Source organism: Vombatus ursinus, unplaced genomic scaffold, assembly GCF_900497805.2.
Source record: "Vombatus ursinus unplaced genomic scaffold, bare-nosed wombat genome assembly UNPS02014810.1, whole genome shotgun sequence".
Classification (NCBI taxonomy): domain Eukaryota; kingdom Metazoa; phylum Chordata; class Mammalia; order Diprotodontia; family Vombatidae; genus Vombatus; species Vombatus ursinus.
In genome coordinates, this window is record NW_020954588.1 from 16,102,721 (window position 1) to 16,123,288 (window position 20,568).

The 20,568-nt window shown below is 39.2% G+C and overlaps 1 protein-coding gene across 1 annotated transcript in view; it reads right to left on the reverse strand.

The window, feature by feature from the left end:
• Positions 1-20,568, reverse strand: part of MINDY4B (MINDY family member 4B) — a 46,746-nt gene that overhangs the window by 5,428 nt on the left and 20,750 nt on the right. The window contains exon 10 of the mRNA XM_027876068.1: positions 14,818-14,979. Within this exon, the coding sequence (XP_027731869.1) occupies positions 14,818-14,979 (162 nt within the window). The remainder of the gene's footprint in view (positions 1-14,817; positions 14,980-20,568) is intronic.

A 20,568-nucleotide genomic window follows, 5' to 3' on the forward strand; every position in this document is an offset into this window, starting at 1 on the left:
CAGGCCTATCACCTTGTCCAATATAAGCAAGCACTTAGTCAATGCCCGAGATGCTCTCCCTTCCCCCCCCCCCGCCTCTTCGGATCCACTGGGCTCCGTTAAGATTCTGTTCCAGCACCACCTTCTGCAGGAAACCCTTCCTCCTACAAACAGGCAGATTGATAAGAAATAGAATCTTTATCAGGCACTCAGTAGGTGCCAAGCTCTGCATTAAGTGCTGGGCATACAAAGCCAAGCAAAACAAGATAGTCCCTGCCCTCAAGGAGCTTACATTCTTTTTTTTCCCTTTTCGGTGAGGCAATTGTGGTTAAGTGATGTGCCCAGAGTCACACAGCTAATGAGTATTATGTGTCCAAGGTCAGATTTGAACTCCGGTCCTCCTGACTCCAAGGCTGGTGCTCTATCCATTGTGCCACCTAGCTGCCCTCAAGGAGCTTACATTCTAACAGGGAAGAACAAAACCGAAAGAGGAGCTAGCTGGGTGCTTTGAGGGCAGTGACGCTGCTGTCAAAGAGGTAAGGAAGTCTGGAGAGGGGGTTGCTAGTGTCCAGCTGCTAGCGCCTTCTACCCTAAGGTAGAAGGATGTCGGATGTCTCGATATCCTGTGTGTCCCTAATTATTTACATGTTATCTCATCTATTAATGAGTGTGTTTCTTGAGGGCAGGGAATATTTTTCCCTTTTTTGTATTCTCAGAATTTAACACCATACCTGGCACATAGTAGGCACTTAATAAATATGCCTGGCATATAAGAAGCCCCTAATAAGTGTTTGTTGATTAACTGAGTTAACCTGATTACCCAGAAACCTCAGGCTGCAGTCTCACCACCACCCCCAGCACTACCATCATCATAGCTAACATTTATATAGCACCTACTATGTGCCAGGCACTGTACTAGGCATTTTACAAACATCATTTCATTTGATCCTCACAGCAACCTTGAAAGGATTGGTTTTTTTTTTAATTTTACACAGGTTTTTATTTTACAAAGGAGGAAACTGAGGCAAACAGAAGTTGAAGTGACTTGCCCAAGGTCACGCAGCTAGTAAGTGTCTGTAGTGAATTAGAATTCATGTCTTCCTGACTCCAGGCCTAGGGCTCTGTCTACTTGCCATCTTGTTGCAATAATATGAACAAGGACCTGGGGATTACTAATTTCTGTTTGTTTGCATGAGTTCTTCACTCCCTCGGTTAAATATTTGATGCAGGGCCAAAATGTTTGCCCTAAAAGAGCTGGGAGAAGGGACAAATTAGTTACCATTTTAGGAGATTGATTTGATGTTTAAGCAGTTGGACATTCTTGTATCAAACACTCTAAAGAAAAAAAAAGAGAAGGGAAGAAGGTGGAAGAGAGACGGTGACGTGTTCCGCAAGGGAAGGAAGTGGTGGTGCTTCAGACAAAGCCTAAATGAATTCAGTCTCTTTTAAAAAGGAAAGTTGATTTTTCTTCTCAGCAGCAGGTGTGAATCCCCGGAGGCTTTGCAGATGATGTGAGCAGCACACTACTTTATGTTCACCCTCAACTTCTGGAATCTCACACTCAAACCTGTGCCTTCAAATAGAAAAGTGATGGGGACTCTTGTTCCAGAGCACCTTCATCTTCTGTGTACCTCAAAACAACCTGCAGGGCCCCAGCAATCTGATAGGGTGCTCTGGGACAGGCAGGGGGAATGAAAAAGGATTGTAGTCTCTTCTAATGAGAATATTATTTTTCTGAATGTCACTCTAGGAGAAAATATTTTCTTTTTCTTTTCTGTTTTTCTAAAGAGACCTCCGCCATTGAGATCTGACTCTGGGGCTGGTTGGATGTGTGCTTTTGCCATCTCTGCAAACCTAGCATAGTTTAAGAGGAAATTGACTTAGGCACCCAGATGACAAAATGGATTTCACCTTGACGGCAGAGTTTGGCTCATGGGCAGTGCTATAGTTTTTGAAGCCAGAACTCTTTATGAATCTAGAGTTCTGTAATAAGTACATATTACTATGCTTATTCTTCAAATGTATTGAATCTCCTATGGTTGGAAAGATGTGGCATTCCAAGGGAGCATGTTTTTATATTTCTTGATTTGTATATGCCTTGTATATACTTATGTATATGCATGCTGTCTCTCCCATTAGAATGTAAGCTCCTTGAGGGCAGGGGCTATTTTTTTTATCTCTTTTTATCTTTAGCACCAGCACAGAACCTGGCACATAAAAGTTAAATACTTGCTGATAATTAACTATTTCTTCAATTAGGTTAATTCCACTAAGCACCTCAAAACAGAGAAGGTATGTGACTATGCCGGTCCTGTTCCATCAGAATAGTTTTTCTCAGGCTACTACTCTTACAGATATTTTTTAAAATGTACAAATTTACTTTTATTGTTATCTTTATTTATTCATCTATCTATCTATCTGTCTATCTATCGCTGGATTTGGAGCCAGAGTCACAATTTACTACAAATGAACTGTGTGACTTTAGGCAAGTCACTTAGCCTTTTGGGGATTCACTTTCCTCATCTGTAAAATGAAAGGGCTGGTTGGAAGACTTCTATAGTCCCTTACAGCTCTAAATCTATGATCCTTTGATAATGCACCAATTGCTTGGTGGACATTTCAGGTCAAATGTCAGAGAGACATCTCTAACTCCAAATGTCCAAAACCGAACTCAGATTTTCTCCCAAACCCTCTCCATTCCAAACTTCACTGTTTCTGTTGAAGGTACATCCATCTTTCTAACTTCCCAGGATTATAACCTCTTGACCTCACACTCTTCCTCACAAAAATGATATATTTGTTTGACAATTCATGCCATTTCTACATCTATGGCATATCTTGTATTTGACCCCTTCTTTCTATCTCCTCAGACAGCCCTTCGTTTGGTTTGTTACAATGGCCTCCTAATTAGTTTCCCTGCCTCAATTCTCTCACCTCTGCTGTCCATTCTCTATACTGTAACCAAAGTGATTTTCCTTAAGTATAGGTCTAACCACGTAACTCTCTTCTACTCTATCAGCTTCATTCAATCTCCATTTACTGGCTGTAAGATCAGATATAAACACTCCCATTTACCTTTTTAAAGTCCTCCACAACATGGTACCAACTTATTTTTCAAGCCTTATAGGACATTACTCCCCATCCTATGATCCAACCAGATAAGCCTTCTTTCTGTTCTTCATACATAATATTCCACATCCCAACTCCATGCCTTTTCACTGGCCATCTTCCATGCCTATCATGCCCCTTTTCTCACTTTTGCCTTATAGAATCTGTGGCTTATTTTAAGATATGGATCAAACACCATCTATGTATAGCCTGACTCCCCTTATCCCCAATTACTAATGCCATTAAAATGTGAAGAGAGATAGACATAGGTTGTCAGGAGTATTGGATAGAGAATTGACTCTCAGATGAGTAAACTGAAAGGACCTGTTTGAAGCAGAGAAATAACCAAAGCCACAGGGCATTGCGGTCTTCAGCTTGCTTGCGTGTGACTGTCTTTAGAGCTTGAGAGATTAAAACTAACAATGTAGTAAATCAAATGACTGTTTGGAGACTGCCTGAAGATTAAGGACTTTTGGTTTCAAAATTGATGGAAAGTTGGATCTCATGAGTGAAGTCAATAAGCCTTTATGAAGTGCCTACTACTATGTACCAGGCACTGTGCTAATCACTGAAGATACAAAAAAAGCAAAAACAACCCCAGTCTCTGCTCTTATGGAGCTCACACTCTAATGGGGGAGTTAACATGCAGACAACTATGTAAAAAATAAGATATAGAAATTTAAATTGGAGATAATTGATAGCATTAGATTTTTATAAGTTTGTACCCACTCTCTCCAATGAACATTGTGTGTATTGGTGGGAGAGTAAGATCCAGGTTCATTAGTATACTACGATCTTTTGATGATTACTTCATTTTCCTTACATTGGATAACTGTGATGTTGTTTATTATTCTTACTTTTGTTTACTAAATATCTTATGTTTAAAAGCTAATGGTGTCATGGTGCCTGATTTTGTGTAAATGAGAAGCACACCAGTAGGGGTACATTAACTATAGTGGTGAGTAGTAAGAGTATATTCTTTCCACAACAGGATTACTCCTAGTACACTGAGAGGTTATGACTTGTAGATGAGTGATAGCAATCTATCTTTGGAAACCTCAGACCTACTAGTATGAGAGCAAGTTGGAGGTGAGTGAGCCAGCCCAGAAAGAGAGGAGGTGACCACATGCTCCATTCCAGGTGCTACATATATGTTTATTCTTGTTGTCTTTCTCATTAGACTATAAGTTCCTTGTGAAAAGGGATTGCTTTACTTTTTGTACTTGTATCCTCAGCACCAAGCATAGTGCCTGGCACATTGTAGGTGCATAACAAATGCTTATTGGTTAATTGATTATATCATCTTCATCTCTGAACATATACTTCTTCCTTTCCAACAAGCCATTAGTTATAACAAAAATAAAAAGACAGAGAAAAAAGTAGTTTATCTAATCAACCAATGAATCAACCATACCTGACAATATATATAATATTCCACACTCATAGTCTTCCCCTCTGGCAAAGAATGGAGAGGACTTCCGGCTACTCTCCCTAAGTCACACATGACTTTTTCATATGTAACCTTCATTTCCTCAAGCCTTCTAATTTCTTTTTCAAGACAGTAGATTCTAAAGACAGTCAGAGAATCAACCTCAGGAACTTCATAGTTCTCTGGCTTACCAGAATTGCTCAGCACTATAAAAGCAGAACACTTGCTCAGTGCCTTTCTAAGGGTGATTATGAGTTAAAAAAAAAGAATTTAATATGGCTTCATTGGTTGAAGAGCAGAAGAGGAGATTCACCCAGGATCTGAATGGCAGCATCTAGGAGGCAAGTAGTTTTATATAAGGCAGATTGTTATTGAACATACATCAACCTGGTTCCTTTTGCTAAAGTTGACCATGAAATGTGGCTCCAGCCAGAGAAGTGAGTACACTGTGCAAAAGTTTGACAGAGAATAGTCCCAATTTGAACCAAAGGAAGTGTACTTACATCAAGGCTTTGCAGAAGAAATAATCTTTGTCAGATCATGTGTCTGCATTTTTAGTTTGGAAAATATGATCCCTATTCTTATGCCAGAATAGGATCAGTTGAAGGAATGGGGAATGTTGAGCATGAAGACAAGACGGGGTGGGGAGGGGGAAATGTTGTCATGTGCTTTAAGGACTTTTCACGTGGAAGAGAGAGTAGACTACTCTTCTTGACCCAAGAGGGCAGAAATTGTAACACTGGGTGAAAGTTTCAGAGAATGGATTTAGGTTTGGGGTAAGGAAAAACTTCCTTATGATAAGAGCTATTCTAAAGTGGAATGAGCTGCCTTTAGGGGCAGTCATTTTCCTTTCAATGAAAGACATCAAATGGAGGCTAATTTTGCTAAGGAATTTGTAGAGAGTATTCTGTTTTTTTTTCTTTAAAAAAATAAGTTTTTTGGTTGCCTTTTGTTTGATCACAGTCATTTCCAGACATACTCCCTCCTTGACCACCAATGAGTCCTCCTTTATAACAATAAAAACCCCACTGCCATAGTGATACTGTCTGACTGTAAATGCCATATTCCAACTCTACAGTTCCCAACCTGTGGTGGAGATTCTTGGTCCAGACTCTGAGATCTCTTCTAACTCTGAGATTCTATGATTCTGCGATGGGGTTGATGACTTTCATACTCCCTGCTGCTCAATTTAGCTGTGCCAAGTTGGGAAATGAAGCCATGGGACTTCTGGGGAAAGAATTCAGTCTCCAGGGGCAGCTAGGTGGCACAGTGGATAGAGAACCGGCCCTGAAGTCAGGAGGACCTGAGTTCAAAATCCGGCCTCAGACCAAACATTTGACACTTACTAGCTGTGTGACCCTGAGCAAGTCACTTAACCCCAATTGCCTTAAAAAAAAAAGAATTCAGTCTCCAGACAACCATAATTCAAATTTTGTGGCAATTAGCAATATATGTTAATATGTGAATACTAGCAATAACCTTCTATATGTGACACATGTGTATGTGCCTCTCCATCATCTATCTATAATCACCTATCGATATCTATTCTTTACCTATATATGTTGTTCAGTTGTTTCAGTCGTGTCCAACTCTTCATGACCCCATTTGGGATTTTCTTGGCAAAGATACTGGAGTGATTTACCATTTCCTTCTCTAGCTCATTTTACAGATGAGGAAACTGAGGCCAACAGGGTTAAGTAACTTGCCCAGGGTCACACAGCTAGCAAGTGTCTAAGGCATGATTTGAACTCAGGTCTTCCTGACTCCAGGCCTGGCACTTTTTCAGCTATGCCACCTCCCTGCCCATCTACCTATATATAGCTATCAATATTTATCTCTCTATATAATCTATCATCTATCACTTATCTAGCTATAAATTTTCTATCTATCTTTTATCGCTATCTAGCTATCAATTGTCTTTCTAGCTATCATTTTCACTATCTAGCTATCAATTTTCTCTCTCTTTCTCTGTCTCTATCATCTATCTATTTATCATCCATCATCCATCATTTATCATCTATCTCACTATCAAATGACTACATATCTATCTATCTCTTATATTCATGCATTTCAGGTGAGAAAATTCAAGGGCACCAGTGATTTATTTGCTATTTCATGCATTTGCTGTCAAACCATCCTCTGGGTGTATGACGGAGACAACATAATAAGCCCCCTTGGGGCTTAAGCCATTAGAGTACAATTTCAGGCCATTTTCACTGGAACTGCCTTCCTTGGAGTCTCCCTGGAGAGATGGAGAGAAAGCACTAAGCCCAAGAGGGAAGCCAGTGAAACTGCATTAGAAATTTTCCAGAAGACTCAAGCCATTGTAGTACTTATTTCTATGGAGATTTGAAGATCAGAGTGAGTTATTTATGGCTTTTGACCCACTTCCTCTTGGTGAGGGGGCATTTGGGTCTGGTTCAAGGTCTCTGCTGTACTTTACCATCTTCACATTGAAGAAGAATCTCATTTTTTTTTTTCTAACCTTATTCTTCAGCCAGCTAGACCAACTCTAAGCTGCCAGGGAAACACGCCCTCTGTTCCTGCAGGATAGCTTAGGTTTTGTAGGTAAAATTACCCAGGAAATTATGTGGCCATTTTATTAGTATAAGTGGGCCCCTGTTTTTGGGCTCCTCACCCGTGCCCTTCAGAGAATACCATTCTTTCTTTCTTTCCTTCCTTTCTTTCTTTTCTTAATTTCTTTCTTTCTTCCTTTCTGTCTTCCTCCTTTCCTTCCTTCCTTCCTTCCTTCCTTCCTTCCTTCCTTCCTTTCTTTCTTTCTTCCTTCCTTCCTTTCTTTCTTTCTCTTTCTTTCTTTTTCTTTCTTTCTTTTTCTTTCTTTCTTTCTTCCTTTCTTTCTTCTTTTTTTCTTTCTTTTTCTTTCTTTCTTTTTCTTTCTTTCTTCCTTTCTTTCTTCCTTTCTTTCTCTTTCTTTCTTTCTTTCTTTCTTTCTTTCTTTCTTTCTTTCTTTCTTTCTTTCTTTCTTTCTTTCTTTCTTTCTTTCTTTCTTTCTTTCACAAATATTTGTGGACTACTTCCTGTGTGTTCAAGGTGCTGTTGTAGTCACTATACAGACACGTAGAAGAATTCAATCACTTTTAATTACAACTGTTCAATTTATATTTGAGATAAGGTCAGAAAGGGACAGCTAGGTGACACAGTGTATAGAGTAGCACACCTGAAGTCAGGAAGACTCATCTTCCTGAGTTCAAATCTGGCCTCAGAGACTTAATAGCTATGTGACCCTGGGAAAGTCACTTAACCCTGTTTTCCTCAATTTCCTCATCTATAAAATAAGCTGGAGAAGGAAATGGCAAACCACTCCAGTATCTTTGCCAAGAAAACCCCAAATGGGGTCATTAAGAGTTGGAACAACTGAAAGGACTAAACAACAACAAAAATAGTGAGAAAATTGTCCAAGAAACCATGAAAGTGCTAAATATCCCCCCCCCCCAAGTAGAATGTATGTTCCTTGAGGGATCATGGATTTAGAGACAGAGACTTTAACATTCATTGGACATAAGTCCAACCCCTTGCCCCCCATTTTACTGAGGAGGAAAGAGGTAATATGATTTGCCCAAAGTCACTCAGGTAATACAAGGTAGAGCTAGGATAAGGAGCCCAAGTCCTCTAACTACAAAGCAAGCTTCCTCCCACAATGCCACACAACCTCTATGTTTTCTGTTTTGTGTTGATCTTCCTGGTACCTAATATGGTACCTTGGGGATATAAATACAAGAAGGAAGAAAGACAATCTTTGCCCACTAGAAGCTTATGTTCTAATGGGAGATTACTGGGGTACTTATTTCCCATACCCCTCATATAAAATTTAAAACCTTTTGACCTTCTATCAAAGTTATTTCTGGAGAGGTCTTAACTCCATTACTAGACTGCATGCTCACTGAGGGCTCTATGGGTCAAATTGTCTATCTATCTCAATACCTCACACAGTACGTACCTAGAACATCTCTACTGTGTGGCTGAAGCTCAGTAAGATGAATGAATAAAGGAACACAGATTCTCAATAGTTGTTATTTTCCTAACTTTTCTTTTAGGACACAATTGCTAAGTTTCCCAAAATAAGTGATTAGGTTAGGAGTTTTTCACCTGCAGCCTGTGAACTTTAAAAAAAAATTGATAACTGTATTTCATAGAATTATTTCCTTTGTAATCCTATGTACTTTATGCTTTTAAAAACCTTATTCTGAGAAGGGGGCCATAACTTTCACCAGAACGCCCAAGGGATCCATGACACAACAATGGTGAAAACCCCCTGCTTAAGTTATTATTAAGATCATGTGCTTCACACATCTTAAAGTGCTATTATTTACAAATTATTATGAATACTGTGATTGCTTTTTTTTATTATCCCCATCTATCAGTCAGGAAGCATTTATTAATTGCTTACAATGTGCCAAGAGCTATGCAACGTCTTACTTCATATTTATCATTGGTGTATTAAAAGTTTCCTGCCTTTCTGCTAGAGACAAAAGATTATTTGCTGTAACTAGACTTGGCCTGTGGTATATTAGTGTGGGCTTGGAGAATGCTGGTATTTAATGAGCATCACCTGCTTAACAAGCTCAGGGAATTAGTAGAAGAGCTAAGGATGTGGATGTGAGATCTACGAGATCAGTAACTTTCCTTCCTGTTGGTGGAAAAGGTAAGTTCTAATTTCTGTATGTGTGGTATTGTAATCATGTAAAAAAAAATTTCCTCATTGAGGAGGGGTGGAGATAGGGAGTGAGGGAAGTGAATTACCACATTTTTCCGCAAACCTCTTCCAGAACCTCCTAGCAAGGAAAGTGGAAAGGGTTTTGACATTGGACTCAGAGCATCTGTATTCAAATCTTCCTCTGACACTTCCTACCTGTGAGACTTTGGACAAGTCACTTATGTTCTCTGGACCTCAGTTTCCTTATTTTTAAAATTAGGAGGTTGGCTACATGGCCCTTCCCACTCTAGATCACTGGTCCTATGATTTCCCCATTCTCAGATTTCTCGTAACATTTTCTTAACATCTTTGCGTTCTTCGAATTCTGTCTCATATATGTATTAGTGCATTTATCTTAGCCTATCCTCCCCAAATTAGATGGTCAGCCACTTGAGTGAGCAGGGACTGGATCAGTCCTTTTCCATCTTTATCCTCAACACAGGGCACAGCACACAGGAGATGTAAGATAATTGTAGAATTGAATGCAATGCTCAGTGAGAGAAGTGAAGACAGCAGGGAGTGCTGCCCCTATGAAATGGTGGGGGGTGGGCAGCAGGGGCTAGAGCTCTGAACAGGAAAAACAGCTTGGGAGCCGCATGGCCCTTGAAAATTAAGGGACATCTGGAGTAGATAGACACTGGCTATAGAGTCAGAAGACCTGAGTTCGAATCCTCTCAGATACGTTCCAGCTTTGTGAGTCTGGGCATCTCTCAACCTCAGCTTTTTCATTTGTAAAATGAAAGTAAAAATAGCACCTTTGTCACAGGATTGTGATGAGGATCAAATATTATATATATATATATGTATGTGTGTGTGTGTGTGTATGTATATATGTATGTATGTATATATATATATACACACACATACACACACATACAGACATATTTATGTATATACACATATATGTGTGCATATATACATGTATGTACACATCTAATGTGCTTTGTAGACCTATATAGATGTTAGTTATTATGTTAATATTATTGTCATGTTCTCCAGAGGCAAGATTACAAGCAATATGTTGGTTAGATGAGACAGAACAGGCTCATTAACCCTGGAAGTTTGTATTGACTTTCAGAGAGGTCGTAACGCTGGAGCTCAATAATATTTGTATTTGGGATTATTTTTATTTTACCTTTACCTTTTTCCCCCATCTATGATATGATATCAAAGCCTCCACTGTCTCCCTGTAGGGGGAAGGTAGGGAGCATCCAGGCTGAAGCCGGTGGCAGAAGCCAAAAGTTGAAGAAGGGGGTTGCATCCATTCCAAATGTTTTTCCAGGGAGTAAGGAACAAGGGAGATCATGGATTTTGAGCTGGATCCTGGGAATCAGAGTCTGACACCTTTGATTGTCAGATGAGGCCCCCAAAAGTCTAATCGCTAAAGTCGGCAGAATCAGAATTGAACTCCAGTCCTTTAATGCCAAATCCAGTTTGCTTTCTCATCATAGGACACTCAGTCCCTTCACAAAGAAAGGCTCTGCAATGGCGCACTGGGCTGGGTGTATTCTTGTCCACTTTTATTGCTTTTTAGAAGAGATGAAAATAGGATAAGACAACCAAAAACACTCCTGGGGAGGGTTCCCTTTCCAGGATAGGGGATTTGATGAACCCTACTCCAGACCCAATCTCTTCCAGCACCAGCTAACCATAACTAGTTGTATATTGGATGCTCAGGAACAGTTCAAGATCAGCTGAGAACATCAGTGACACATTCAGGTCCCTGCTGGCTATAGTGAGTGTGGTCGTCCCTAGAGTGGCCCTCAAAAAACAGGCATGAGCCTCGCCTCCCCTCCCTCTGGTCACTATCTTTTGCTCTCCTTTCACTCTATGCCCTCTGAGAACCTTTTCCCATATTTTTGCAGTAGATTAAAATCAGAGGACCCAAGTACAAAATCTTGTTTTTGCTACTTTGTGCAACTCACTTCTCTGGGCCTCAGTTTTCTCATCTGTAAAATGAGAATGGGATCTTCATCCCAGCTCTACATCAATGATTCCATGATCTCAGATCTCTTCCTCACAGATTCCTTCTCTTTTCAAGTGCTCCTCAAAACTTGACTTTCCCCCAGACACACCATGTCTCTTGGTGCCCTTTCCAAAACTGGCTTCTCTTTATCTCACACACCCTAACCGGGGATCAGAAAGAGGGCTTGGCATAACACTCATTTTCAGAACCTCTCTCTCTACAATCACTCAGCAGGGACTCAGGCAAGGGCTGGTGATAACTGAAACATACAGAAATATAGACTGTATACAATATAAAATAGATAATATATGTAATATATAATATATACAATAGATGATTATATATCATCTATTATATATACTATATGACATATACTGTATGATATATGTATACTATATATATATATAACATATGCAGTATAGAAAACTATAGACTTCAGCTATTTTGCAACCGAGTAAAGTATAAGTAACTATAATCTCTTACCCTCTAAAATTCACTTTATCCAGTCTAGATCTTTGTTGTTGTCATCTATGGACCATTAAATCATTCTTCTTTCTCTGTAGAGTCTTCCTCTGCCCCTCGTAGAATATTCTGGCTTTCTAGGTCTCAGATCCCTTAATTCCCATGATTGCGATTTCCAATCTATTTCAAACATCCGTGGAGTGGTTGTTCCTTAGACAATGCTGCTTCTTACCCATCCCCCTCCCCCACCCCCCAAACTAAGAACAAACAACCAAAAAACCAAATTTGTTTCAGGTGCTATAATTCCTAGTTATGACTTTGACTTCTAATATCCTGCTTTTTTCCCTTTTCATGGGAAAGAAGATGGTGAGATTTTTAAAAATGTTTTAAATTTATTATTTTTTTTTGAGTGGATAGTACACTGGTCTTGAAATCAGACCTCAGACACTTACTAGCTGTGTGACCCTGGGCAAATCACTTCACCTTGTTTGCCTCGGTTTTCTCATCTGTAAAATGACCTGGAAAAGGAAATGACAAACCACTCCAGTATCTTTGCCAAGAAAACCCCAAACAGAGTCATTAAGAGTTGGACATGACTGAAATGACTGAATAACAGCAAGAAAAGTTTTTGTATATTCTATTTATTATTTTCTAAAATATTTGTGTCTGGGATTAAACCTTAATAGAACTTAATCAGGTGCTGGAAAAGGGATCTGTCCAGTAAAGTCTGACAGGGATCCAATGATGGTAGAAGATAAAGTTTTGACTTTGAAACTAGGGATTATGCAGAAAGTCTGGCCAGAAAGGATTCCATTCCCTCAAAGACCAAATCTAAAGATGGTAGCGAGGAGGAAGCTTGGGCTTAGAAAAGAAGTGGAGGAAACAAATTGGAATGGAAGTCAGACTTGTGCAGTAAGCTACGCTGGGTGGAATGGTGACTAAACTGAATACCTCTAATTTACATCTCTGTAAGCAGACTTAAACCCGGAAATTGCTCCCTCTATAGGCAATTCTGCATCCCACACAGCCATCAGAGCAGGTGATGCACTGATGGCCTGCTGTGGAGACAAATGCATTTCTACGGTCATAGTCTAAAGAGAATGCTCATTATTTGTTCCCTTGGGTGCTGGGGATGGAAGAGTCCAGTGGAAAACTCAAGAGGTATTCTGTTCAAGGGTGTGTCCTCAGTGTTTTTGCCTAAGCTCTGCTGTCCCAGATGGTTATGAGTGGACAGCGTCTGTGAAGCCCTCTTTTTCAAATAACTTGGCTCACCATCTGTGAATTTTGAGACGAGATGCTCTTATGAAAACAGAGAAACCTCTTTCTCAGTTGTTTAGCATTTGTGTGTTTACATTCGCACTATGGAGACTGTTCATCATTGCAGAATCACATCTCATTTAATTCGATGGTTAGACTTTTCTTAGCTGTATTTTTAGTTTCTATCTTGCCAGATGTTGTAAATAATCACAGCTGGAAAGCTCTTTGGAGAGGAAGTTGGATGAATGAGGAATTCTGAGAGGGAGGCTACATACTTTGGTGATTTTTTTTAAAAGCTCTGACTTTAAAAAATAGGCTAGTAGCTAGGCACGCATTTTTGCCTGCTGAACCACAAAGATCCTTTTGAAGAAGTATGTTATCAAAATATTAGCTATCATATGCCTTGGGGAATGATAGAATAGTACCAAAGTATCAATGTTTGAGTTATATATTTGAGAAATCCAAATAAACTGTCAAAGTCACAGAATTTTGCAATTGTTTGGATCCACAGCTGCCATGTAGTCTAACACACACCTGAAAAAGAATCCAGCTTGCATCCCCACTGATAGATGGAAATCCAGACTCTGCTTGTAGACTTCCAAGAAGGAAGTACTCACTGCTTACCGCAGTACTTCCTGACTCCACTTTTGAATCAACCTAATTATTAGCCAATTTTTCAAACCTGTTTGCCTCTTTTCACCTTCACCCTTTGTTCTTGTTTTTTTTTTTGCCTATGGGGTCAGACAGAGTAAGCCTAAACCCTGTTCCACATACAGCCCTTCAAATGGTGTAAAGACTGATCATGTTGTAATGGAATACTATTGTGATATAAGAAATGACAGGCACAATGATATCAGAAAAACCTGTAAAGACCTATACAAACTGAAGTAAAGTGAAGTGAGCAGAACCAGGAAAACATTGTACTCAGTAACAAAAATATTGTACAATGAATAACTGGAGATGACTTAGTTATTCTCAGCAATACAATGATCCAAGACAATTCTGAAAGACTTATGATGAGAAATGCTATCCATATCCAGAGAAAGAGCTGACAGAGTCTGAATGCAAATCAAAGCATTCTATTTTTCATTTTCTTTATTTTTTTCATTTTTTTGGTTTGTGTTTTCTTTTACAACATGACTAATGTGGAAATGTGTTTTGCATAATTGCACATGTACAACTATATTAAGTTGCTTACCATCTCAGGGAGCAGGGAGGGAAAGGAGGAAGAGAATTTGAAACTTAAAATTTTAAGAGATGAAGTTTAAAAATTGTTTTTATAAGTAACTGGGAATAAAATATTATTTTAAAAAAAAGACTGATTATGGCCCTCTCTGTCCCCTCATCCTCTCTCTTTTGGGGAATGATCTGCAGTTCTTTCAACCAGCCCTTCTATAGAAAAATTGTAGGCTCTTCACTCTTTTGGTTACCCTTCTCTGATTGAGTTCCATCTTCTCAATGTCTTTCACTAGAATGTGGGGCCAGAACTGAACACAATGTTCTACATGTCATCCAACCAGGACAGGAGGCTTAGGACCTCCTTATCTTTAAGCAAGGGTGTGTTGTTAAATATTTAACAACTGACTCTCAAAAAATATACAAGACACACTTTTAAGTTGAATCTGCATTATTAACCCTTTCTTAAGAATAGCAGATCAACAAAATAATAAATCAAGCCCTGATCTATAGCATTTGCCAGTTTCTGAGGTATATTACTCATACTCACAATTCAACAGTTAGCTTTCGGGAACCAGTTTCAGGGAGCTCTAGCACACCCCTGCCAGGAAGCGATGGCTTTCCTGATACAGCCCCAAATTCATGAACTCTTTTTGGTTGTTTTTGTTTTGTTCTATGATGCTGTCGACTCAAATGAAGCTTGCAGTCCCCTAAAACCCTTCTCACCTGTGACAGGTTTGGCTGCTCCCTGCTGTCCTTCTTCCATCGTAAATAGCCTACATCGCTGCGGGCCAGGACTCCATGCAGGAGGTCTTGAGAACTTCCTTGCTGGTAGCCATTGAAGACATGGGGACTTGCTCGTCCTGTTAATATGAGGTTTAGAACTGCCTAGACAGAAACATGCCACAGACGGTTATTTGTAGGCAGCAGCAAGATGGAGGCTTTTATTTGCTTCTGATAACTTTGGCTTCTGTGGTTGTGACTGAAGAAAGCCAAGGATTAGACTCTTCTAGAGCAAACAGTCTTTTGGTTCCCAAGGAGTTCGAGCAGGTCTCATTTAAGGGATTTCCATTTTTTTGTTGTTGTTGTTCTTTCTTTTTTTGTTCTTACATTTCAATCCTGTCTGACTCTTTGTGACCCCATTTGAGGTTTTCTTGGCAAAGGTACTAGAATGGTTTGCCATTTCTTTCTTTTCTTTCCCCCAATAATTTATTTATTTAGTTTTAGTTTTCAACATTCACTTCCATAAGATTTTGAGTTTTAATTTTCTCCCCTTTCTTCTCCTCCCCCCTCCCCAAGACAGCATGCAGTCTGATATAGGCTCTATTTATATATTCATATTAAGCATATTTTCACATTAGTCATGATGTATAGAAGAATTAGAAATAATGGGGGGAACCACGGGAAAGAAGAAATAAAACAAAACAACAAAAGGAGAGCAAACGATATACTTCCATCTGCATTCAAACTCCATAGTTCTTTCTCTGGAAGTGGACAGCATTTTCCATCTTGAGTCTTTTGGAGTTGTCTTAGATCCTTGCATTGCTGAGAAGAACCAACTCTATCAAAATCAGTCATCACATAATGTGGCTGTTACTATGTACAATGTTCTCTTGGTTCTGCTTATTTCACTCAGCATCAGTTCATATAAGTCTTTCCAGGTTTTTCTGGAGTCTTCCTGTTCATCATTTCTTATAGCACAATAGTATTCCATTACATTCATAGACCACAACTTGTTCAGCCATTGCCCAATTGATGGGCATCCCCTCCATTTCCAATTCTTTGCCACCACAAAAAGACCTGCCATAAATATTTTTGTACATGTAGGTCCTTTTCCCATTTGTATGATCTCTTTGGGGTAATGGTGTTGCTGGATTCAAGGGTATACACAGTTTTATAGCCCTTTGGGCATAGTTCCACATTGCTCCCCAGGATGGTTGGATCAGTTCACAACTCTACCAACAATGCATTAGGGTTCCAATTTTCCCACATCTTCGCCAACATTTATCGTTTTCCTGTTTTGTCATGTTAGCCAATCTGATAGGTGTGATGTGGTACCTCAGAGTGCCATTTTATAGAAAGCTCACTTCACAGATGATGAAACTGAGGCTAACAGGATTAAGTGATTTGCCCAGGGTCACATAGCTAGTAAGTGTCTGAAGCTGGATTTGGAATCGGTTTTTCTGAACTCTAGATCTAGCTCTCTATCCACTGTGCCACCTGCCTTAGGGATTTCCATACAGGTTATTAAAAGCAGTAAGAGAACCAGGAAAACATTATATGTAGTATGCACTTTAAAATGTATTATATTTGAAAAGAACTTAACTCAATTATCTCCACCCATATCATATATTGTATGCTATTAGAACACTTTCAAAATAACTCCTTATCTTGGGATATCATAGACTTGAGCTAGAAGGAATCTTAGACACCATCTAATCTAAACCCCTTATTTTAAGGAACTGAGGCCCAAAGAAAAGTGATTTGCCCAAGGTCACACAGGACTTAAGTGATAAACCAGGGTTCAGGTCCCTTTACTTGAAATCCATTACATTTTCTCCTGCACCTTGCTAATTTTCTTGTTACGATAGGGGTGGTGTAGGAACCATTAGATGGAAGAGATAAGCTTAATTAATTCTACAAGTTCCTCCATTAATCATCTCTGCCTGCTTGGCATTCTCCTTCCCCTATAACTAAGGTACCATAAATGCCCCCTCTCTAGGTTTCCACTTAGTTATCCCAGGTTCTGATTAGTTATAGGGTCAGAATCCTTTCCAAACTATACACCCCCCTGCATCTCTTCTAGCTTCTAACTCCCCTAATCCTTGCCACGTAGGCACACCACACTAGGCACAAATCCCTTCTTTCTGGTATCTCCTCCTGTCCATACTCTCAACTCTGCTTACTCCAACCTTCCCCTGCCTCATACTTCTCTTCTGTCCACCCTTCCTGCAGAGCTTCCTTTTGGGATCTCCATTCCACTACGTTCCTGCTGATCCTACATCTCTTCCTTTTCCTCTACAGCTCCCCTTCTCCTTCCTCTTATTAACTGGAATGTCATCTCTTGAGCATTATACATCTCTGGCAACCCTCTCCATGGATGGCGACTCATTTAGCTGCTTATCCTTGATTCAGGAAGTCAGGAGGAAGAGGAAGGAGTGTATTTCTTGACCCCAGTTGCCATTTCCGATACTCAAATACTCTACAGCCTCTTTGCTTTTGAGCTTTAGGCCCCTGATCCTTGTTACTATCACCTGCGAGTCACCTGTCTCAGTGACTCTTCACCTGATTTACAATCCCCCTGAACCCTTTCTCTGCCAGCAACCTCAGAGATTTTAATATCCAAGCTGTTCATTCTTCTAACAGCCTGTTCTCACAGTTCACTGAAATACCTTAAAGCTTACCATCCCTCAAAGCTATTCCATCTCCAAAATCAAGGGCTCTGAGATGCCCTTCTCTGATCTCTTGTCCTTCTACTTTTCCCAAACCTCCTTTCAAGCTCATCTCCACTTTAGGTCACTCAATTCCCCCCAGTGAATGTTGTTAACACTGGTACGAAGGATGTAATATCTTTACTATTTCAACAATTCACTCTTCTTTCATCTCCCCTCAAACCAAACACCTGCTCCTCCCCCTCACTTCTATTTTCATTGATGGCATGATTACCTCCCAGTCAGCCTTGAAACCATAGCACTGTTTTTGACTCATCCTTCTTCCTTACCACCCTCATCAAATAAATAGTCAAGTCCGTCATGGAGTTGGTATGTATTCCTGAAATAGCTCTCAAATCCAGGCCTCTCTTTTCCACTCCCACTGACCCCACCCTAGTTCAATCCCTTTCTACTTCTCATTTAGATTATTTCAATAGCCTCCTAAGAAGTCCTCTTGCCTCTTCAATCCATCCTTATTCCAGTGGCCCTTACTCTTCACAGACCGTTTTCCTCTTCCTGCTGGAAATCTTCAGTGGCTCCCCATTGCCTCCATATAAAATATAAAATCTCTTAGCTGGGCATTCAAACTACTCCACAGTCAGCTCTAGACCGTGTTTCCAGCTTTATCTCATAGCCAGACTGGACTCCTTATCCACACACATTTCTGTTCTGCCTTCTACCATCTTGGTGCCTTTGCTCATTGCTACGAATACCCATTATCCCCATATCTGTTTATTAAAATCCTCCCTTTCTTCAAGGCCCAACTCAAGGATCACTGCCTTCCTGAAGCTACCTCCAGTCCCTCCTGTTGGAGGTAGAATGAAGTTTACTGGAAAGAGTGCTAGAGCTGGAGTCAGCAGAGATTTCAATTCAAACCCCACCTCTACCATTTATTAACTCTATCATTAGGTAGGCACTTAGGTGGTACAGTGAATAGAGCTCTGAAACTGAGGTCAGAAGGACTTGAGTTTAAATCTGGCCTCCAAAGGTACAGCTGCGTGATCCTGGTCAAGTCACTTAAATTCTGTCTGTCTCTGTTTCCTCATCTGTAAAATAAGGATGATAATAATAACACCTACCTCCCAAGGTTGTTGTGAGGATAAAATGACACAGTACTTGTAAAGTGCTTTGAAGTGCTATATTAATACTAGCTGATATTATTATTATTATTATCATTGTTAATTTGCCTCAGGTTCCTCACCTATAAGGCTGGGAACTCAAATGAGATATTGTATGTAAAATAGTACATAATCAATAAAGTTATTTAAACATTCATTTTTTTAAAAAGTATTTTAGGATTTCACTTGGGCTGTTCCATTGTAGTTTTTATATTCTACCTTGCATTATAAGTACTTACGTAACTCATCTGTTCTATTAGGTTATAAGCTCTTTAAAGATAGGGTCTATGTCAGGGGTTCTTAAACATTTTTGGTGGGGGGGGCTCATTGCAGTATTTTTTTTCTTTTTTTAAAGTTGTTCTAAACTTGACAAGCATCAACAGACATGAATATTTCCATATACAAAGGAGAATGAAGAGAGACAATTATAAATGAAACCATGAATCTATTTTTATGTACAACTTGCTTTTTTAAAATATGTATTAAATTTAATACAGTAGTACCCACAGTTCTGTGCCTGCCTGTATCCCCTTCTGAAATTCCTTGTTGTCTCTTCTATGCATTTTTAAAACACTCATTTCCTTGCTTTCTTATTTTTGGCATCAATACATTGCCCTCCTCATTCCCATCCTCCCTCAAAGGAAAGCCCTCCTTCGTGACAAATAACATAATTGAGCAAAACAAATTTGAATATTGGTTGCATATGAAAAGATCTAATTCTCCACCTACAATTCTGTCACTTCTCTGGGAAACGGGAAGCCAGCTTGACCCTTAGCTTTCTGGAGTTGTCATTGGTCCTTGCACTGATCTGAATTCTCAAGTCTTTCAAAACTTTTTTTTTCCTTAAGCAATATTTCAGTCATGTCTGAATTGTTCTCCTGATCCTGTTCACTCTGATCTGCATTGGTTCACATAAATCTTTCCAGGGTTTTCTGAATCTGTCCCTTTCATTTTTTTTTCTTAGTGCATAACAATATCCTATTAAATTCATCTACCTTAATTTATTCAACCATTCCTCCATAACACTAGTCTTGGCAGTAAAGATTCAGGACAGTGGAGAGTGGAGAGATTCAGTTCTGTGCATAAAATCCTATTGTATTGTACCATGATCAACTGTGAATGACTTAGCTATTCTCAGTGATACAATGACCCAAGACAATTCCAAAGGACTTATAATGAAAAATGCTATCCATCCCCAGAGAAAGAACTGATGGAGTCTGAATGCATATTGAAACATATTTTTTTTAAACTTTATTTTTCTTGGTTGAGTTGATGGGTTTTTTTGCCCGTGTTTTCTTTCACAATGTGAATGATATGGAAATATGTTTTTCATGACTGCACATGTATAACCTACATCAAATTGCTTGCCTTTTCATTGAGGGAGGAAGGGAGGGAAGGAGAGAATCTGGAATTCAAAATGTATATATACATATATACACATATATATACATATATACATATATATACATATATATATATACTTCTTACATGTTATTGGAAAAAACATTTGAAAATTAAAAAAATGCTGCTGCAAGTAAAAATTCTATATAATTTTCAGGAGACATGTCCATACACATGCAATTACAAATATAAATTTCATAAAATTCATGAAATTCATGCATATGCATGCAATTAATTGTAGGTGTTAACTTCCATATAATTTGCTGCATTCTGATGTTTTAAGAACTACTGCCTTGAAAAAAAAGAGCTAAAGCTTTTTTTCCCCTAAAGTGAAAGCTTACTTTCATCTTTCTATCAATAGCTATTAGCAAAGTGCTTTTCCACAGCTGATTCTTTACAATTAATTAAAATTCAACAAATATTTGTTACAGTTTATGAACTATTGCAATTACAAATTGTTTATTATGTCCCGGTGTGGGGCATTATACCACCCATCCAATGTGTCTACAAAGCCAAAAAAAAAAAAG